This window comes from Urocitellus parryii, chromosome 3 (genome assembly GCF_045843805.1).
Source record: "Urocitellus parryii isolate mUroPar1 chromosome 3, mUroPar1.hap1, whole genome shotgun sequence".
NCBI lineage: Eukaryota > Metazoa > Chordata > Mammalia > Rodentia > Sciuridae > Urocitellus > Urocitellus parryii.
In genome coordinates this window covers 95,127,443-95,149,380 of record NC_135533.1, presented here as the reverse complement: position 1 = coordinate 95,149,380, position 21,938 = coordinate 95,127,443, and the positions used below count along the sequence as shown (strand labels likewise).

The 21,938-nt window shown below is 37.9% G+C and overlaps 1 protein-coding gene across 9 annotated transcripts in view; it reads left to right on the top strand.

Annotated features, from left to right (window-relative positions):
• Positions 1–21,938, top strand: part of Amph (amphiphysin) — a 214,772-nt gene that overhangs the window by 188,791 nt on the left and 4,043 nt on the right. For 6 of the 9 annotated variants that reach the window (XM_026387623.2, XM_077796789.1, XM_026387622.2 and 3 more), the window contains 3 exons: positions 15,589–15,792; positions 18,014–18,274; positions 20,792–20,893. In XM_026387623.2, coding sequence (XP_026243408.2) covers positions 15,589–15,792; positions 18,014–18,274; positions 20,792–20,893 — 567 coding nt within the window. Of the gene's footprint in view, positions 1–15,588; positions 15,793–18,007; positions 18,283–20,772; positions 20,894–21,938 lie in introns of all 9 variants that reach the window. The other 3 variants (XM_077796790.1, XM_077796786.1, XM_026387621.2) reach the window with 3 other exon arrangements.

Below are 21,938 nucleotides of genomic sequence, written 5' to 3'. Positions count from 1 at the left end.
GACTGAAATTTCATATTCCAAACCCATGAATTTATTAGGATTTCTATTTATACAGCTAGGAATAGTGGAAATCAACTCTGTTCTGTCTCTGAGAATAATGGGGACCTTGAGGTTGTATGGCGATCCATCTGTCTGTCTGGACACCTGCTTTTACCCTGATTCATGCTGCTATAAAAAAAAAAATTCTCATTGCAAACTGGGATGAGATCTAATATGCACCAAGTTCATGAAATATAAAGTTGAAAATGCCAGTGTTGAGTGAAAGATATATATTTATGAAATGCAGTAAAATGTCTCTCAATAATGTCAATTAGGGTGCTATTTATTACAGCCTTCACAGAATATACAGAAATAAGAAAAACAATTTCCCTATTACTGAAAGTAGGATTGCCTAGGTTAGATGCCTAGAAACAGGAAATTTATATTTCATGTTACTGCATTAGGTCACTTCACTGGGAAAAGGGTAGTTCATCTATCAAATCCACAGTTTATAAGTAGAGAAATAAATAATAGGGATAGATAGTGATTGGACATAATAATTAATAATGACTCAATTATCGTATTTTCTATTTAAAGACATAGAGTTGGATCTAGTCTTGTAGGGAAAACAAGAAATGTGTTCATCTGGGGTAAGTCGATACACACATTTGTCTTTTTTTTTTAAAGGAGAGAATCTTTTTTGTAGATGGACATAACACAACGCCTTTAGTATTATTTTTTTTTATGTGGTGCTGAAAATCAAACCCGGGTCCAGCCTGTACTAGGCAAGCGCTCTACCGCTGAGCCACAATCCCAGCCCACATTTGTCTTTTTAATCACTGCTATAATTAAGGAGATAGTTGATTTTAAAATGAATACGCCCAGTGACAGGGAGTTATAAAGACACTGCTTTAGTCAGCTTTTTGATTGTAGTGACAACAAGACCTGACAAGGACAATTCGAGGAGAAAAAGCTTATTTGGGCTCTGTTTCAGAGGTCTCAGTTAATAGATGACCAACTCCATAGCTCTGGAGCCAAGATGAGGCAGAACATCATGGCTGAAAGGTAGGGTAGAGAGAAGCAGATCAGGAAATGGCAACAAAGAAGGAGAATGAGAGCTCTTATCACCAGGGACAAAATATTAACCCCAAAGGCATGTCCCCATGTTCTATCTACTCTAGCCATGTCCTACCTGCCTACAGTCACCACCCAGTTAATGCATGTCATGGATTAATCTACTGATTCAGTTACAACTCTCATCATTTATTACCTCTGAAACTTCTTGTGCTGTCTTATACATGAACTTCTGAGAGATACCAGATATCCAAACAATAACAGATACTGGTTAGGATTTGAAGGAAATTGATTCCTAAAGTTCTCATCACATTTCTCTTTTGAATGGCAGCACAGTCTTCCTCTTCACCAGTGCTTTTGAACTACACTGACGCTCGTGCCCCAGGCTATTCAGTGTTAGGCCTAATGCATAATGCCCATGGCTTTGAGCTGGGACAGCATCTGATGTGCAGTAGGTGGGAGATGTGAGTAGACAGCTAACCTACAGGCACCTACGTGGATTCTCTCTGATCCCTTCTCGGACTGCCATGATCACCTACCACCTCACACTTATCCCCATTCTAAAGTTCTATAAGTAACTTTTTAATGAAATCCAAGTTCATTGGTTTTCTAATTACTAAAATTCAAGCTACCCATTATCAAATACCTACTAAGTAGTACCTAATATATTACAGATTAAGTATCCCTTATCTGAAATGCTGAGACCTGAAATATTTTGAATTTCAGATTTTTTTTAATTTTAGAATACTTATATATACATGCTGAAATATATTATAGATGGTACCCTAGTCTAAACAAGAAATTCATTTATGTTTCATAATTTTTTATACATATGAACTGAATGTAATTTTATGTAATATATTTTAGTGTTCCTCACATGAGACCAAGTGTGGAATTTTTTATTTCCGGCATTATTTTGTCAGATCCCAAAATGTTTTGAATTTTGGAGCATTTCAGATTTTGGATTTTCTTTTTTTTCTTTTTTAAAGAGAGAGAGAGAGAGAGAGAGAGAGAGAGAGAGAGAGAGAGAGAAATTTTTTAATATTTATTTTTTAGTTATCGGCAGACACAACATCTTTGTATGTGGTGCTGAGGATTGAACCTGGGCCACATGCATGCCAGGCGAGCGCGCTACCACTTGAGCCACATCCCCAGCCCAGATATTGGATTTTCTAACTGGGGATGCTGAACCTGCACATGACTTATAATCTTTTTAACTGAGGGTGATTTAAAAAAAATATTTAGCCAACTATTGTACAAGCATCAACCGTTACTAAAACCCTAATGCTGGGTAAGAAGCTATTTGGGTGAATTTTTATTCTAAAAATACTTTTTCACCTTATAGGTAAACTTTAGGCGATCAAAATGTCAATTCCTTGTGAAATATAAGGCAATTAGAGTGTCTTTGGAAGGATTCAGGCATGTCCTGAGACCCAGAGGTGATATAAGAACAATAAATGCAGAGCTCATAGTGTGAACCACTCTTTCCAAAAAGAAAAATAAACATCAAGTTCATTTCTCTATATGGGCTGAGAAATAGTAGTAATAGTATTAAATAATATACTCACCTAAAGTTTCTGCTTTGCATGTTTCCTAAATAGACTTGGATGAAGCGCTTCTTCCCTTCTACATAGGAGAATTGTACCATATAGAATATAGTTTTGATTTTTAGAGTAGATTTATATCTTCTTTCTTCTGGTCATTTTATTTGGGTTCTATATATATATAAAGACTTCTTCTTTTGTTAGATGTGTGGTATTTAGTTGTAAAAACAAAAACCCACACCTCGTCCCTAGCATTAATTAATAGGCGGCTGTGGTTGTCATCCGTCAGGACTGGGTTGATGTGACCTTTGGAGGTAATCCTTTTTGCTGCTGAAATGTCACCACACAGTTATTAGTTCAGCTTTTGACAGAATGCATTTCATCTGAGGTGAAGTTTGTGGTGGCTTTGTTAAAAGAGAGAGAGAGAGAGAGAGAGAGAGAGAGAGAGAGAGAGAGAGAGAGAGAGAGAGAGAGAGAGAGAGAGGAAAAGAAAAAAGAATCAAATCTAATATCAAGTGTAATTTATAGAACAGGAAATTTTAGTAGTGGTTCCCAAAGAAACCTGAGGTTTTTAAGAAAAGTTTAATTACTATATTTCTGTTTTATTTTGTTGTTTTATTTCCCACATATTGTCTTTGTTTTTTTCTTAGAAAATCAAATTTTACCAGTATGTCTACAGGATACATTTTAAAATCAACACTCTTACTTTACTTCTTCTAGATGTTTCTATGTTATGTGAGTAATGAAAACAAACTTCAAAAAACAATGGATTTCAGTATGTACATCAGAGAATTAAGTTAAAATGCAGATAAATAAATGTATAGAATCAATTCATAATATATAATTTAGTCATAGTTGACCATTTACCATGTGTGTAATTTCTTTTCAAGGAATAAAATTTTAATTGCATTTTCTTTAAGGGAGGCCCCTTCTATTTTTCTCTAAATTCCTGTCAGCTGATGTGAAGTAGACAGTTTTTTTTTTGCCTATTATTTTAAAAGAAATAATGTGCTGTAATTAAATTTAAGGTTAACACAACTTAACATGTAAAAGAAGAAAAATTAAAGATGTTTTTAGAATAGTTGGAAAATCATGGGGATGATGAAACGTTATTGGCCCAATTATTTGAGTACCTACTTTTGGTTTTGCTGTGGTTTGTTTTTTAAAAATTTTAACACATGTACATTGACTCCTCAAGACCAATTACTCCAATAATGAATATACCAGAGTTGCCAGAGTATATATCCTCTGAACTCCCTTGCTAGGAATATTTCTGTCTGCTTGAATAGAATGCCTGTGTTCATTTCTCTTTCTCTCAGTTGAGAGGGATATTTGAATCTTCCTAGTTATAGGCTCAGTTCTAGCCCTGGGGAACACAGTGATGCAGGAAACAGACATGGATCCTGCATCCTGCTTTCCAAACTTGGGGTGGAGATTGACATTACACAGAGCTCAGGGACTCCTTCTGCAGCAGTCATGTAAATGGGGAACAGTATTTGGGTTTTCTCCATGTGCAGAGTAAGCATGAGAGCTGGGGTTTCCACTGTGCCTCAAGATGTGGTCTCCCAATATGTCAGAGAAGATACCAAAGACTAGATGAAGCCAGGGAACTTGATTTACTGTCTGTCCTTTGTTGACACAGTATCACTCAACTCTAAACTCTAATTGTTCAAATTAAAGTTTGCATGCTTTAAATTAAAATTTTATGATATACACATGTATGTGTATGTGTGTCTTTTATTTTTTAAAAAGAGCCTTGGAGATAGACATAGCTTTTTACCTTTCTCAGAAAAGAATTATAGAAATGGTTAGTTTCTGAGTTTGACTATATTTTCATTAGCATCTAATTACATTTTCAGCATTCCTCAGGCCAAACAGGAGGCTCTATTTTTGTCTTCTTCCATAGTACCCAGCACAGAGCAGGGTGTGTGACACATGCCAAGCCAATTCTCAATCGCTGATCTGCTGTTTGGTTAACACTGTTGTTTAGGAGTCTTGAAAAGTTCTATAGTTTGGTCTCTTTAAATGAAAATATATGTTCATTTTCTCTTTCTTTCCCTCTTTCCTTCCTCCCTCCCTCCCTCCCTCCTTCTTTCTCTCTCTTCCTCCCTCCCTCCCTCCCTCTCTCTCTTCCTCCCCCTCCTCTCTCTTTCTTTTTTCTCTCCCTCCCTCCCTCCTTCTCTCTTCCTCCCTTCCTCCCTCTCTTTCTCTTCCTCTCCCCACTCTCTCTTTCTTTCCTCCCTCCCTCCCTTCCTTTCTTCCTTCCCCATTCAGATACTTTGGTTTTTCTATTTAGAAAAGAAAGGCACTTGTCATCAAAAGCAGTGCTAATTTTCTTTTTCTGCTTCACAGTATATTTGTGGCATCTAAGCCCCAATTGTCTCAGATGTAAAAATGGAGTTAGTAATAATTGTTTTTTGCAATTAAGCTACAAAACTTAAAATTTTCCTATGAGAGCTTAGAAATAATATGTCTCATTAGTTTTAGCATCTGGCACATCAAGTACCTCCATCAATTACATTTTGATGATATTATCATGATCATCCTCGTGGAAAGTTGATGAGAAGCAAATCAACAAAAGCAGGCAAAACACATGCTTGGGAGGAAGATGGCAGCCTTGGGACAATGACAATGCTTTTCCAGTTTTGCCTCTTTTCACATATGATAAGGAACCTTATATCTCTGTCTCCTGATTTCCTTTTGGTTCCTAAAGAATCTGTGTCCCAACAACATTGTTCTTCTTAAGAGGACTCTGTCTCTTCTGGAGTCCTTCACTCTGAGTCCTTTGGTAGGGGATTTCCTGGCCTTCTTTGCCAGGGCACAGTGAGTATTCAGAGAACTGGGATGCTGCCTCAGCTGTGCCCTCCTTTGAGGTGGTTTTAGATGGAGGACAAAAGGCAGATGACCTCCAGGTACATCCAATTTCAAGTGTCTGGGCCTTGATCTTTTCTAGGAAGAGATGAAGGTATCCGAGAATAAAATGAAGGTAATGAGACTGGGGCCAACATCACACATCTCAGAGCAGGTTGGCCTGGGTTTGTTATTTATTCCATCTCCAGAATAAGGAGCTATTGTTACTGGATATGTGGCTGGTACTGTTTTTAACCACCTAGCAGCAGCTGAGTAGCACACACAGACATCCATCTTCTCTGCCTTCTGAGATTTGATATTCCAAAGGCCTTCTTGAACAGGCCCAAGTGAGAATTCTCTAATGTTATTTGTTCAGTGTTATCATAATTATTTGTGAACAGGAACATCAAGATTCAGATTGTTCTTGCACAATGGGGGAGCCGTGTGTGTGTGTGTTTCTGAGAATTGAAACCAGGGGCATGTTACCACTGAGTCACTGAGCTTTTTTTATTTTTTATTTTGAGACAAGGATAGACTCGAACTTGTGATCTTCCTGCCTGAAATTTCCTAGTCATTGAGATTACAGGTATGCACCACCATGCCTGGCTGCCTAGTGATTTTTAATTGTTACTTTTAGCATGTACTTTTTATTGATGTAAAATTCATATAACATAAAATAAATCACTTAAAAGTGAATGGTTTAGTGGCATTTGGTACATTCATAATGTTCTATAACTATCACCACTATCTAGTTCCAAACATTTTCATGACCCCAGATTAAAATCCCATACCCATTGTGTTAATCAGCTTTTCATTGCAATGACAACACTACCTGACATGAGCAACTTAAATGAGGAAAGATTTATTGTACCTCACAGTTTCAGAAGTTTCAGTTCATGGTCCGCTGGCTCCATTGCTTTGGGTCTGAGGTGAGGCAGGACATCAGGGTGGGAGAGCATGGCAGGGGAAGGCTGCTCTCCTCATGGCATCTGAGAATCAGAGAGAGAGAGAGAGAGAGGGAGAGAGAGACAAAGGGGCTAGTAACCCACTTCCTCTAACCATGCCCTGCCTGCCTACAGTTTCCACCTCCTCCCAGTAGTCCATTACCATTATGCATCTGTCAAATGGATTAATCCACTAATGAGCCCTCATTATCTAATAACTTCCCCAAAGCCCCACCTCTGGATATTGCTGCTTTGGGGACAAAGTCCTCAACACATGAACTTTTGGGGCACATTCCAGATCCACAGCCTAGCACCTATTTAGCATTACTCCCATTCTTTCCTCCCTTAGTCCTTGGTACCTGCCAGTAGCCCTTCTAGCTGTATGGATTTATCTATTTTGGATTTTTCATATAAATGGACTGATACAATCTATGATTGATTATATGTCTTCTTTGACATATCCTTTTTGTCACATACTAAATCTAGTGCTTTAGCTCAATGTCTTTAATATGACTTCAGTTGTAATTGACCTCAGGATAAAAAACTCATAATCTCTTTCTTAGTTCATATTGGCCTCATTTCATAACACCCCACTGAAACCATTCCTGGCTATCAGTACCACTAGGTAGTCTGTAGACTACCATTCAAATGCTAAGAAAGACAACTTGTTTAAATACTAAAACCCTAAACCCCAGTTCCACCCCATATGTGGGGGGTCAGAATTTAGACCTGGAAGAATCACACTGCTGTGTTCTACTGGTTCAGCTCTCACTCTATGGGTGACAGTGCAGAGATTTCTTGAGTTCATAGATAACATGAATGTAACCCCCAGATCAATGTGTGCTGATACCCTTCTTGTCCTTTCTTATTCTGTTCATCCCCTCAAAACCTCTAGAGTCAAAGGCCCTTTCCTGCTTGGGCCACTCTTTATTTAGTCTTCCATGGACATGAGCAGGAACCATAAGCATAATCAGGAAAAAGTGCTTGATTTGAAATCAGATATTTCTTCCTTTTCCCTGGAAAATTGCCTTCTGTTCTTCCAACATTGAGTGTGAAGCAGCTCAAATGCTACCTTTGAGAAGTCTTGTGTATGGCTACTTTGAGAAGTCTTGTGAATGGCTCCTTGAATTATAATTATAATTATTGAAGTGAAAGATAGTATGACCAAACTACCAAGAGAGGTTAAGTTTTAGTAAAAACCTAGGAGAGGCAGTTTGATCAGTGACAGCCAATGCTTTACATATCGTGCAAAGATGATATAGCTAGGCAGGATAAAATGTTTATTTTGAAGCAAAGGCATTTTAAAAAAACAACTCCAAGGATAGAGGCATAGCTCAGTGGTACACCACTTGCTTAATGGCATGCATGAGACCCTGGCTTTGATATTCAACACTACAAAAAAAAAAATTTAAAGTCAAGTTAAACAATCTCTCTAGCAAACTATTGGAAAGTTCCATAGAAACTGTTCATTGTGGCTGCTCCAGAAACCACTATTTCCACATCTCCCCATCTCTGAGCAAGCATAATATTTACCTTTGTTTCAAAAGACTCAACCACTCCTGTTTGCTTTGTAGATAAATCATGAATACTAAATACTGATATGAGTAATTATTGGATATTCTGCCATGTCTTCAAAGGCCAAATTAACAAAAATGCAATAATTATCTTTGGTACCTCTGCAGAAGACCTTAATTTTTCAAGGAAGTTGTATAGCTGATTCCAACAGATGTTGCCTTGGCAACCTGCTGCCAGCCATTTGGTTGCACTAGGACCCAACAGCTAAGACTTTGTGATAGGGCTGCAGGCAAGTCTAGGAAAGCAGATGAAAAAGATGATTGAGATGAAAGTTAGGGAGGGTAACTCTTACTAAATTCCTTTAATAAAAAGTGCGTAAATGTGTCAAGTAAAATGTACAGTACCAGATACTGCCTTTGAAAGGAATGCCATTGGGGCTATCATTGCAAGGGAGAATTTGCCTTTATTGTCTGACTGGGGCAAAATTTTGACTTAGTGTGTATTCTACATAATTTGTGTGAAGAGGGGTACTAGCCACCAGCTTGTGTCTTTTTATATGATTCTTTTCTCTGGGACTATAGCTACCTCTTGAGCATTTCTTTAAAATGGATCCTGAAGAAAATTTTGTCTTTTAATAAAAATACCAGGATCTTTAGACAAGTCAAGAGCTTGAGTTAGATCTAGAGTTAGGAGTAGGCAGTGAAAGGCAATAGTAGCCTGTGGCTGGGATTCTCACCAGTTCTACTACATGTAACGGAAGATTCTCTCCAGTTCTACTACACGTAGCGGAAGAGACAGAACTAAGACGCCAGCTTCTTCTTTGATGTTACTTCTACTCCATCATAGTTCCTTATTTGTATATGAGAACATTCAGCCATCTGGACCTTCTAGCTTGGGATACTGCTAATCTCTAACTCATGAACATATTATAAATATCTAAGTGTTCAATTTCTAACTCTTCTCAGTTGCACTAAAATGGATGAATCCAGCCAATGAGCAGCTGATACACACCCCCCCACATACACCATTTCTTGTGCTTTCTAAATAGTGAAATCTTTAGGAAAGTTGGCCAAAACAAGATAAAGAAGTTGTGTCCAACTAATATAGTATTGGTATTTTTTATTGTGTAATTTGCCCTGTTGATAAAGGGATTTGATGACATAGTTTCTTAGGTTTCCCAATAGTACATGAATTTTTTAAAAATGCATCTTATTTTAAAGAGTGGCATTTCAAGAATGTGAGTGATTGCATCAGCTGTGTGTAAGGATGCACTCATATTCTTCATCAAATGCAGCTTGTTTGGAGATATCAGTAGGAACCAGAGAGTACAAGGAGGTGCTCCAGATCTCAGGATTACGGTACAGCTTCTGAATTTTAGGAGCGTGTTGTCTTCTTGATGTAGACTAGTGTGGAAAAACACAGAACATAGACTGTCCTAATCCTGCCTTACTGACTAGGTGAATTACTTAAACTCTGTTAGTTAACTTGTCCAGAAAATGGGAAATACCTTTAATGGAGTGTTAGAGAACAATATGCAATGAATGTGAACCCTCTGAGTTGGCACCGGGAAAACTATAGATTCACAGTAAATGTCAGTTTTCCCCACAGGGAATGCACATCTAGAAACTGACAAGCAGAAGCCCTCTGTGCATCAGAATTATTATTCTTTATACTTGGGGCAAATTGGTAAGCCTGGAATTTAGTGGGTTTTTTTTTCAGTCAGAGATCTCACAAAGAGAAATGTCAGGAAGATGCTATATATTGACTTAATTGTCTTGTAGCCATCAAAGAGTATATTATTTGAAATAAAAATTGAAATATACACATCTTATTTTCCTTACTTATTGATGTAATTTACTCAGGAATATTTTCAAGAACATGAAATACATTGTAGGAGGGAGTAAATTGAGGATACTATGAGAAAACTGAAAACACTAAAAAGAGTACAAAAAATTAAATTAACTTTTATCAGGACCCCTACACACACACACACACACACACACACACACACACACACTTTAATGCAAAACATTTGGCTCCTTTAATTATAATAATGAGCCTGAAATAGAGAAATATGTGGCAGTGTCGTCCATTCCCACCCTAGGTACAAGGTAACTGGAAACTATCTCCCCTACCCCCAGATTATGCAACTGCCCTTCTAAAGCATCAAGGCCTTGGGGCCTGCTCTTATTCCCATGCATCCTTTGGCACTTATATTTGGAAGATTCAAATCAGGTGGTTATGTATAAAGACTTGATGAATCTCTCTCCAGTTCCTGATCTTCAGTATTTGAGCTGAAGTTTTCCTAGTTGAAGGAATTATTGCATGTAGATGATATAAAATCACCATCAAAAGGCAAAATGAGGAGAGAATACTGTTTTTTATTTAATTGAAAGCTAAAAAACAAAGTTACACAAACATCTTGATTCGAAATAAAAAAAGTGCTACAAAAAAAACCCCACAATGAGATAGACCTCATATTCACACTTCTCAACACACAATCAGAAGTTGTTGTAGCAGCATATAGGTTTTGAGTTAAGAAAAAATCACATTGTAGTAATCTACTCCAAGTGAGTAGTGGGTCATGTATAAAAACATCAGAAAGACAGCTGTTAAGGGTCTGTGGATGCTCCATAAAATTTTTCAAAAACATTTTATGAAGATATATTGCAATTGACTGAAAGATGAATCCAATCAATTTTATGGATAAGTTGAAGACATGGTAAAAGAAATGTAGCAACCTGTCAAATGAAGATCCTTGATGGTGAGTACTTGAAGGTTTGCTATACGATTCTTTTGATTTCTTATGTTTGAAATTTTCACAATGAAATATTTGGAAAAACCTAAAAACTATTTCCATGGAGACACATAAATAAATAAAGATGGCAGTGTATTTAAATCATTTAAATGTGTACGCTGTACAATTATTTGTTTACAAACTGAAGAGCTCTTTCTCAGTTTGTCATTTATAATACTTAAAAACTGGCAGTCAACTGGTATTTAATGGTAGAAGAACTGTTATACAAATGGTAAATAAAAAATTAATAAAAGGACTGTATAGCCATTGGTATAATTTTTCTAAGAAACACGATCTGTGGGTGCTGGGGTTGTGGCTCAGTGGTAGAGCACTTGCCTAGCATGCACAAGGCACTAGGTTCGATCCTCAGCACCACATAAATGTAAAATAAAGATATTGTGTCCACCTAAAACTAAAATAAATATATAAAAAAACACGGTCTGTGTTACCTAATAAAGGAATTTAGCCCCTGTACAATTACAACATGAATAAAAATACATAGAATACATCATGAGTTATTTCTTTTTATTATGTTTAAATCCCTGATATCCATTTTTTAAAAAATGGGAAATATGCCTATTCTCAGTTAAAATAATCTACCTTATAAATAAATGTGTAATTTCATACTTAGTTGAGGGAATATCTTCAGTTGTCCTCATCTAGAACAGTAACATTGGCAAGCTGCTTTTTAGGCATTGTTCAGAGATAATGCTGCCAACTAAACAATGAATGAATGAATAGATGACATCAACCTTGGCAATCACAAATTCTCCTACAGCCTGTGACTACTCTTACATGTTTTGGGGTCTCAGTCCTTGTGGTCTAGCTTTCAAAGTGCCATCTCATGGAAGGGCTGAGAGTTTCTGTCATCCAATTTGGATTGCCTACTTTGCAGGTTTGACACCTAGGCTGTTGTTGTACTGTATCCGTCATTCCACTTCCAGAATATTTTGCTAACACAGTTGTTGGTATTGAAAGGACCTTGGCATGAATGGCATAGTCATATTGCTTTCCTCCAAGGCAGAAGATAAGAAAGCAGGGAGGTCCATATGGTATAGTATAGGGAAAACCACAGCTCACCTTCCCCAAGAAGAATTCTGTGCTGGTACATGTGACTTCTGTGGGATGCATATCCAAGTCAGCAGTAGTCCTGATGCCTGTGCTTCATAGACCTCATGGATATGGTAAACCACATGTATCCAAGGTCAGGGAGAACTTTTTCAGTCTCTCTTTGCATTAGATATTTCAACCATAAATATAGTTAGCCAATAGATAGTACAGTGTTAGCAGAAGATAGGATGATGGTGTTTTAAGATTTGAAGTGAAGAGAAAAATTGGATAGTATTGACTGTCAGAGTCTTGAGATACTTAGACTAGTTTCAGTCCTCTGGTCTTCCTAGGTAATATTTTTTTAGAAGAGAAAATAGCAGTCATTTATCTCTGAGGTTTCCTAGCAGATGTAACATCTACTGTGGCAAGCAGGGTGTAGAAAATGTTTTTCTTTTCTAGATCTAAAAATAGTCAAAATGTGAGATGAATAAAAAGAATAAAAGAAGTTTAAATGTGGGACCAAAAACCCTTCCATTCTTTACATAATTTATCTGGAGCTAACACCTAATTTTAGCAAGGGTGGGGAGGGGTCCTACTTTGCTTTGTTTTAATGTTGTTGTCAGTAAATATACATTGGAAATATTGAGAGGAGAGAAAAAACTGTGGAACAGATTCCAGACAGAAAGGGAAGATTTTCAGCCCAATCTCAGAAATAGAAAGCTATGGGGAAGTACAGTGAGTGAAAAATCCTTCTGTTTATGTAATGTTTTTAAACCCTGTAAAATCAAAGCAATACTGAACAACATCTAGACAAATGGGAATTCATTACTAATGGACTCAGAAGGGAAGGTGGGAGGGTTAATTTCTCTTTTCCTTTTTCAAATAGGTTTTTCAATTTATTTGGCTATTCCTCTCTAGAGTCAAAGTGCTGGTTTCCTTAGCACCTTGTATTTGACAGCATTTATTTCAATGTTTTAGTAATTTTCATTTGTTACTATTCTTATACACAATTCTGTATATAAATTTTATCTATCTATCTATCTATCTATCTATCTATCTATCTATCATCTATCTATCATCTATCTATTACAAAGTCAGTTGCTGAAGTGCTGAGTCTGGGATACTTCTTCTAGCTTTGAGAACACAGGAGCAGTCAGACAGAGCCCTTGACCTCCATCTGCTGGTGGTTGGTGTCAAAGCAACTATGCCATTAGGACTAAAGCATGTCTAGCCAACAAGCCCTGTTTAAATTATTCAGCAAAAGAAGGATGATAACATGTATATCTTGCAACATAAAATCTGATACAGTCAAATTGATAGATATATAAAGAATAGAGATCAATTATGAACTAGGGATTAGCATTATATGAAATGAGTTAAAAAATTTACCTTCTTGGCAGCACATCAAGTCAAAGAAAAATAATCCACTTAAAAAGAAGTATGGTCAATTCAGGGGACAGAGAAATCTAATTACTAATAATATGTGCTTGGAACTTATGTATAATTGGGGGTGTCCTATGAAATAACATAGTGTCTGCTTTTTGATCTACAGTAATGTGTCTTTATGTGTTGATGTGTGTACATGTGTGTAGTGGTACATACTCTCTGCTTATCCATACAGTTTGTATATATTTAGAGTCCATCTAGTTCAAAGCTATTGAAACCACTGGGATTCTCATAGGTGACAGATGGAAAACATAAATAACTCAGAAGTGTGAACATACTACTTAACCTTCTACATTTGAGACTTTAAGTTTATTGTCTACACATTGAACGGTTTCCAATGTGGAAGAAACTTTGCTAGGTCTTTAATGTTCTGGTTAAAGTCTGCTGATTTCTCTCAAAATAAAGCTATGAGTAATTGGGTACAGTGGCACATGCCTATAATCCCAACAACTCAGGAGGAAGGTTTGAGGCCAGCCCGCTCAATTTAGTGAGACCCTGTCTTAAGAAAAAAAAAAATTAAAGGATTTTGGGGTGTAATTCAGTGGTAGAGTGCACCTAGGTTCCATCCCCAGTACCACACATACACAAGCAATTGTTCATTGTTTTGGGGGAAATTAGGATGCACTCCTAATTTATGATCTGATTATTACTCTTTTGACAACAACAATAACATCCATAAAAAGATGGATGGTTCTGTAAAACAAGAGATGTAATTCTCTTAAATTTTTAAATGTGAATTTTCAGTCATTCACCAAAATATGAATCCTCAAGTAGTTATTAACCTACTCTAGTAATTATCAGCATTAATGATTCAATTTAAATAATTATCTCTTACAATTCACATAAAATAATTACTTTTAGGAACTCATGCGTTTTAATAACAGGGTAGAAAATAAAGAAATGAAGGCTATGTTCTGGCAAGTAACTACATTTTGGGTCATTGCTCACTTTGTAGGAAAGCCAAATTCTCATAATAGGAGAATTTTATATGAGAGAGAAAAGTAAATTTCTGAGAATATGAGTGTAACAAATAGCACAGCTATTTACATTTTTTTTTCATACAGGTAGAACTATGTTGTAGTAAAGGTACTCGGTAACAAGTTATTTTTATTATTAAATTTACTGTAAGTTTGAGGCAGAAGAAAGGTTTTTATTCCCCCCCCCCCCAGAAGTGATTTAACTTCTGGAAGCTTCCCTACAAAGATTTGAAAATTTGTACTGAAATGAAGTTTTTCTAAAACTCTGATATTGCCTGATGAGGATGCTTTTGGAAAGTGCATTATACCAAGGTTGGCTGTGTGGCTCATGTCCCTCATTTTCCATCTGATACCCACACAGAGTATGCTTCATGCCATTCCAGTGTTCAGAGGTTTCCAAGATTAGGGCTTTCTGACTTGATCAAATGAACTGGGTAGAACTTATTCAGTAAAGGCAAGGAATAGCTGGTGCTAATCACATCTCCGAAAAAGATCAATTTTTGAAATCCGTATCCTGGGTATATTATATGAGATCAATGTAATATCCTTCCACAGTATTTCTGATTTGAATCCCTCAAATCAGGTCTGCCAAGTGGATGTTATCAGAATCTTACTAAAGAGTTATACTCCAAACAAATTTGTTCAAAATTAAAACTTTTGATTACACTTCCTTTATTTTATTATTGCAAGTTTTTAATACTTCTTAAAACTTTTTTCTATTTTGATTCTTCCTGTAAAGACCTCAAATATGATTTTGATATTTTTCTAGCCCACATACAACTCTTCAGAGGTTTGGGTTATTTTAACACATATTTGATTACAAAAATTATTTTTCCATCATAGTCAGGAGATCTATTTGAGAAACCCTCCTTTTTTTTCCCCTGAGAATGATTTATTTGGAAACTTTCCCCACAAAAATTTGAAAATTTGTACTGAAACACAATTAAAAAAAAAAAAAAAAAACAATTCTAATGTCGCATGATGAGGCTGCTTTGCTATGTGACTTTCTTCTATGAGCCAGATATTGCGACTTGTGACTTGGATGACCCTCCCTCATTCAGTAACCTCTGCTTTCAGTCAAGAAAAATGGAAATAGCTTGTGAAGGGGAGGCACACCTTAAAAGCAGTATCTCAGGAATGACATGTCACTTCCATTTAAACTCCATTTGCTACACCTTACTGCAGGGAAAGCTGAGCAATGTCAAATTGATGGGGGCTCAGGAAGAAGAGAGCTTTGATGATCTGATATCAGATTCTGCTGCACCCAAATCCTGGGATTTGTACGTTACACACAGCAAGCTTTGAAATCTCATGAGCTTCAACAGAGGGGAGAAAAGAGGGAGGGAAAGTTTGAGGCCTAGTGGGAAGCCCAAGAAGACTCAGAGGTGCCCTATTTTGTTTCTGCCTTACAGATCCCTGGAACTGACGCGGATGTGGCTGCAGGAACCATCTTACCAGCAGAGGGGACCCTGGTAGAGGAAGCAGAGGCGGAGAAGGTAGCTCTCCCTGCTGAAGAGGGAGGAAGTCTAGAGGAGGCCCAAACTGATACTGAAACCACAGAGGTTACAGACAAGGACAGACCTGAACCAACAGAGACAGAAGCAGCAGTGCCTCAGGTCAGTATCCTCGAGACAGTGCTGGCTGGAGAGCTCCATCTGGGGGTTAATGGTGATAATGCTTTGCACATGGAATGGGTTTGTAGCCATCTTGTAAGTTCCCATTCCATCAAAAAATTACATATCCTTTAATTCTCAGAAAGAATGGTCCTAGCATCCACTTGATATCTGTTGGTTCCACACAGGTCCCCAGTGCCTATTGCTGATGGAGCCTAACCATAGGATGATGAAAAAGAAATGATGCATGCATACCCATTAGTGTACAGTAGCACAATTCACAATAGCCAAACTATGAAGCCAGGCTAGATATCCATCAATGGATGAATGGATAAAGAAAATGTGGTATTTATACACAATGGAGTTTTATTCAGCCCAAAAAGAAATAAAATTATGCACTTACAGGAAAATGGATGGAACTAGAGAACATCATGTTAAATGAAATAAGCCAAACTCAGAAGGTCAAGGGTCTTATGTTTTCTCCCATATGGGAAGCTGGAGAGGAAAAAGTAAAAGAAAGGTAGGGGAGGGCAGTGATCTCAGGAAAATCAAAGGGAGATCAGTAGACAAAAGGAACCATGGGGTGAGAGGCAGGGAGGAAGGAGTTAGTGCTGGGGAATGATATTGGCCAAATTATATTGTTATGTTGTGTGCATATATGAACATGTAACAACAAATCCCATCAGTATGCACACCTAAAATGCACTACATGGGAAAAATATGAGGAAAAAAGAAAGGAGAAAAAAACTGTAATAAAGTGATGGAGCAAAGGAATGAAGCATAGATAATGAAGAAAATGAAAATGGCGGCCTGGTATTGTGGTCATGCCTGTAATTCCAGCAGCTCAGGAGGCTGGGGCAGGAGGATCACAAGTTCAAAACCAGCCTCAGCAAAAGTGTGGTGCTAAGCAACTCAGTGAGACCCTATCTCTAAATAAAATACAAAATAGGGCTTGGGATATGGCTCAGTGGTTGAGTGCTCCTGAGTAGGGAGAGAGAGAGAGAGAGAGAGAGAGAGAGAGAGAGAGAGAGAGAGAGAGAGAAGGAAGGAAGGAAGGAAGGAAAGAAAATGAAAATGGTGGGAAAACCAGAGAATAGAATAGAACAACAGTCTGTTGCCCATAAATGGCATAGTCCAGTGTCACACACATAGTGAAAAATCAATATTACTAGTGAAATTGTCATTGGAGTCCCAGGTCAGGGGCTTGCCTCTGGGGATCCCAACAGGCTGGACTTGGTTCCTTACTCTCATCAGGAATAATATAAAAAGAAAAATTAATTTATTGCAATTTGGCCAAACTGGGAAGACAGCTATTCTGTCTTGCCTGCTGTTTCCCAGAAACATTGGGATTAAATAGGGAAGAACAAAGCAGGGAGAGCAAAGACAGGCATTTGTATATTTAGTCAGGCTCCTGGACCAGAGGTGTGTCATCATTCTGGTTCTTTGGGTCCTATTGACATCCTCCTGGTGCTAGGGACCCAGGCTTTAGGGGACAGTTTCTGTTCCACTTCCTTTTACATTTGATGATTGCCTGTAGGAAGTTAAGATGGTGAAACAATTAACAAGTTAGCAGGAAAATGGCTAGACTCCTTCTTTTTCAACTTTAAAGGAGCAGCTGTTACACTGGGAAGCCAACTGTTACAAAATTGTATTAGTATTGTTACTCTTTTGTGCTTATGAAGAGTGCCTCAGAATCACCAGCAGGCTTCTTTTACCAAGGGCCTATCCATAGGTTCCATGATCAAATGTGGGCTGTTAAATACACACATGGATTTGGAGCTAGCCCCAATCCATCAGTGCTACAGAGCAGCACACAAAGTCAACACAGCACAGCTCTTGCGATTGGGACAGCAATGGACTGCTGCAAAAGTGAAATCAGCCTGCATGGAATCCTTCCTGGCATTTCCTGCTCAGGATTACTCCCTGACCCCACATGATACACCTTCTTCCCCTTCAGTCTCCATCCCTCCTCCCAATTTCCACGGACTTACCAAGCTGTGTGACTGCTCAAGGATCCAAGCATGAATCCCACTAAGGGTTTAGTACTTAGAAGAGACAGAAAGGAAGCCAAGGTACAAGACAGAGACCCAAAGTTCAAACGCCTTCCCAGCTGAGGGAACAGCAGGTGGATAGTGGGGCAGGGAAGTGTAAGTGGCTGAGGAGGATATTTATTGTTATTCAGGCTCTGCTTGACATCACTGCCTTCTTCTTCCCCCAGGAGAAGGTCATCCCTTCTGTTGTCATTGAGCCCGCCTCCAACAACGAAGGGGAAGGAGAACATGAAATGACCCTGGGTGCAGAGACTAAGGAGGCCACTGAGGATGTGGCTCCTCTGGGCCCCACCAGTGAGACACCAGAGCTGGCCACGGAACAGAAGCCCGCGGAGGACTCTCAAGCTGTGCCTCCCGCACCAGCTGGTGCTGCTGATCAATTTGCATCTGCAGGGGAGGCCTCTCCGGAAGTGCCTCCTGGCTTTCTCTACAAGGTCTTCCTGTTGTAACCTCATGGTCATTTGTCCTTTCTTTGCCTCAACCCTTCTTCAGTCCCAAAAAACTTTTGGTTTTTTGACATGTTACCTGTACTTTTTTCAATAATATTTTTTTTTCTCAGAACTGCTTTCCTTCACCTCAACTTATCTTGGAAAATGGCAGGAGTTCTATGCTGTAGGACAAGCAAAAACTACAGTAATACTTTCCATGTTTTAGCAAAGAATAATAAATGAGAAGTTCACTACAGGGCACTCCCCCTGGATGATAAAGGGTTAATTTCCCCAGCCTGACTGTCCAGTGTGGCTCAGACCAATTCCTCCAATTCACCTGTTGACCAAGGTGCTTCCCAAAGGGATCATCAGGGCAGGAAGCAAGAAGCAAAGTGCATAACAGTAGGGAGCCAATAAATATTCTCAGACGAATAAAGATATAATAGGTTCCTGTGAAAAGGAAGAAATGGGACCCTGCATTAATGGGAAGAAGGTTCTTCCCAGAGAGGCTACTTATAGTCTTCATAAACTCAATGGTCCTCAGCCTGCAAAATGAGCAGTTGCTTAAAAACCCTGGCATAAGCCAAGTGTTAAAGCAGATAAGGCTCTCTAATAGAACCTGGTTAGGAATTTTTAATTCTGTAAGTTGGTTTTATATTTCAAAATACAGCTTTTTTTTTGCCTTTAAAGAGTGTTAAATTTGCATGTATTCATGGGGTAGCATTAAATAGTGGAATGTTTTGCTTTAGAAAGTGATGGCTGCCTTGCTACCTCAAGAGGGTGTGGTATGGGTATTCTATATTTATAAATATATGAATATGGAGAATTCTGCAGGTTAGGGGGCTGTGTCCAGCTGTGTTGTGTTTTAACTAGAGCACAAGAAGGCAAGAAAGCCATGTGCCAGGCAAGGCCAAGGCAGGCAGAGCCATCCTTGGCTTCCTTGCTGACTGGTATAACATAGACATTTTATTTAACCCCTCTCTAGGCATCAGTTTTGTGATCAGAGGAGTTAGTTTTGTGTATAGTATTTCTAGATCTTTTATTTTATGATTCTTTAAAATATATGTCTTAAAAGCATGTTGTTTAATCTCATGGATAAGTTTTAGGAGAGGGACATGAGAGAAATTAAATTGCCAGGACTTTCTAGTCATTCAAGCTGGGAGATGGGGTAATGGATGTTCATCATGTTGTTCTTTCTGCTTTCTTTCTTTCTTTCTTTTCTTTTTCTTTTTTTTTTTTTTTTGGTACTGAGGATTGAACTCAAGGACACTTAACCCCTGAGCCACATTCCCAGTCCCACTTTTTAAATTTTTTTATTCTGGGGTTTTAGTAAGTTGCTGAGGCTGGCTTTGAACTTGTGACCCTCCTGCCTCTGTCTCCCAAACTGCTGAGATTATAGGCATGCACCACCATGCCCAGCTTTTTGGCTTTTTTTTCTATAATATGATTTTATTTTATTTATTTTTTGGCTTTCATTTTATTTTATCTTTATTTTTAAGTTATTTCATTTATTTATTTTGCATTACAATAATATGATTTTAAAGAGATATTTTTTGAAGGGATAAAGGAAAACAGGTTGTCATGGTAGGGCAGGAAAAGGATCAATATTATTTAAAAAGAAATTGATCACAGTGTTTAATTAAATAAAAATTCCTATATAATATGCAAGTGATAGTTTTTAGTTATTTGACAGAAGCCAGAGTTAGAGGAACTTTCAGCACTGCAGTTTTAGTTCAAGTTAAACAACAAATAATATTAAAGCATCAGTAATTATAATATGAAAGTCTTTAAAAAAGAGATGATGAGTTAAAAAGTAAATAATAGAATATTCTCAGCTATTGCAGGGGGCATTACATTACTATATATACATTGCAAATGGCCTCATAGAAGTTCATATAAGTCAGTAAGAATCAAGGGTATTAAGTAAACAACAATAGTATTTCCTTTTTGTCTTTAGAGGTCTTCTTTTTCCTTGGAGTGTGTGTTAGTCTCTTTTCTATTACTATCATGAAATACCCAGGACTGAATACTTTATGAAGAAAAGAGGTTTCTGTATCTCACAGTTCTGGAGGTTCAAGAGCATGACTCTTGCTCTGGGAAGGGTACCCTCAGCTGTATCACATGGCAGATGGTATTGTGGGAAGTAGGAGGAAATCACACGATGAGACAGGAAACCAGAGCATGGGAAAGGGCTAGTCTTATTCTTTTATGATAACCCTCTTACAAAACTAACAAGAGTCCTATGAGAATTACATTAATCCCTTTTGAAGGAGTTGCCCTCATGACCTCCTGCTAGACTCTACCTCTTAAAAGTTCCCTTCCCTCCCATACCACCACACTGGGGACCAACCCTCCAGCACATGAACCTTTGGGGGACACCTCACATCAAACCCTGTCTGTATCTTCATCTTTTTATCCCACTTGAAGAATGCTTCTAAGCATGCCTGCTTATCATCTGACTAAGAAACCATGCTTTTACATCTCTTCTTTCTAAAATTAATCAGTTCTTTAAATCTTTTGCAGGTGGAAACACTACATGATTTTGAGGCAGCAAATTCAGATGAACTTACCCTACAAAGGGGTGACGTGGTGCTGGTGGTCCCCTCGGATTCAGAAGCTGACCAGGTAAAAGGTTGGAAGATGCTTCCGGCCACCTTGGTTTTTCCTGTGGGATAGTAGGACACAGTGACTTCCTAAAAACACTTCCGTTCTCTAAGATGCTGCAGTCCAATTCTGAAAAGGGCTTAAGGGCTTTGGACCCCAGCACACCATTAGCTTCTTTTTAAGGACACCCTTCCCTTCCTGGCTGTTTTGCATGATTTCATTTGTATGCAATTAAATGACCTTTTCTTATTCTATGACCATTCCTAGGGATGTCATGATACCATTCTTCAAGAAATACAGAATTTGCTTGTAAATCCTCTTCAAAATCCCCTTTAACCCCGAGGGCTGTAGGTTAACTGGGAAAGAACAGGGGAGAACTTTCTGGGGAGATGGAAATGCTAGGTATTGTGATGGGGTGTGGGTATGTTTGTCAAAATTAGTTGAACAACTCTGCATTATTGTAATGTTTAAATTATACCCCACCTTAAAAGAAATCCCATTGCAGAACAAACAGCAACCTTCAAAACCTTCCTAGGAGAGTGGTGTGATTCTAAGTTGCTGGGAATTCCCATTTTATTCCTGTTCATGATTTGTGGACTCTTGAAAGAGGAATATCCATGGGTCTCTGAACATGTTTTTCTGGAGCAAAGATCTATGACTTCCATTCTACTTCTAAAGAGATATGAGAGTCCTCACCATAAAAAAAGTAAAGTTGACCACCACAGGTTTTGAGATTAATATTTATACAGCTCCAACCTTTTGTTCTTTCTTTTGGTGATGGTACCTGCCTCCAACATAAATCAGGGGCTGGTCAAGCACCCAGAGTCTCTGCCACAATAAGATTAGAAATTAACAAAAATGATGAAAGCCCCAGTGCTTAAAAATTTTTAAATGCACTTCTAAATATTTCATGGGTCAAAGAAATGATAGTGTAAATTTTAAAAAAATAATTATTATTATTGATTTTTAGTTTTAATCCTAAAAATATGAAAGAGAGTCAAGTTGAACAGAAAGCATATGGAAGAAAGGAAAAAATAAAAATAAATTCATAAATGAATGCAGTAAA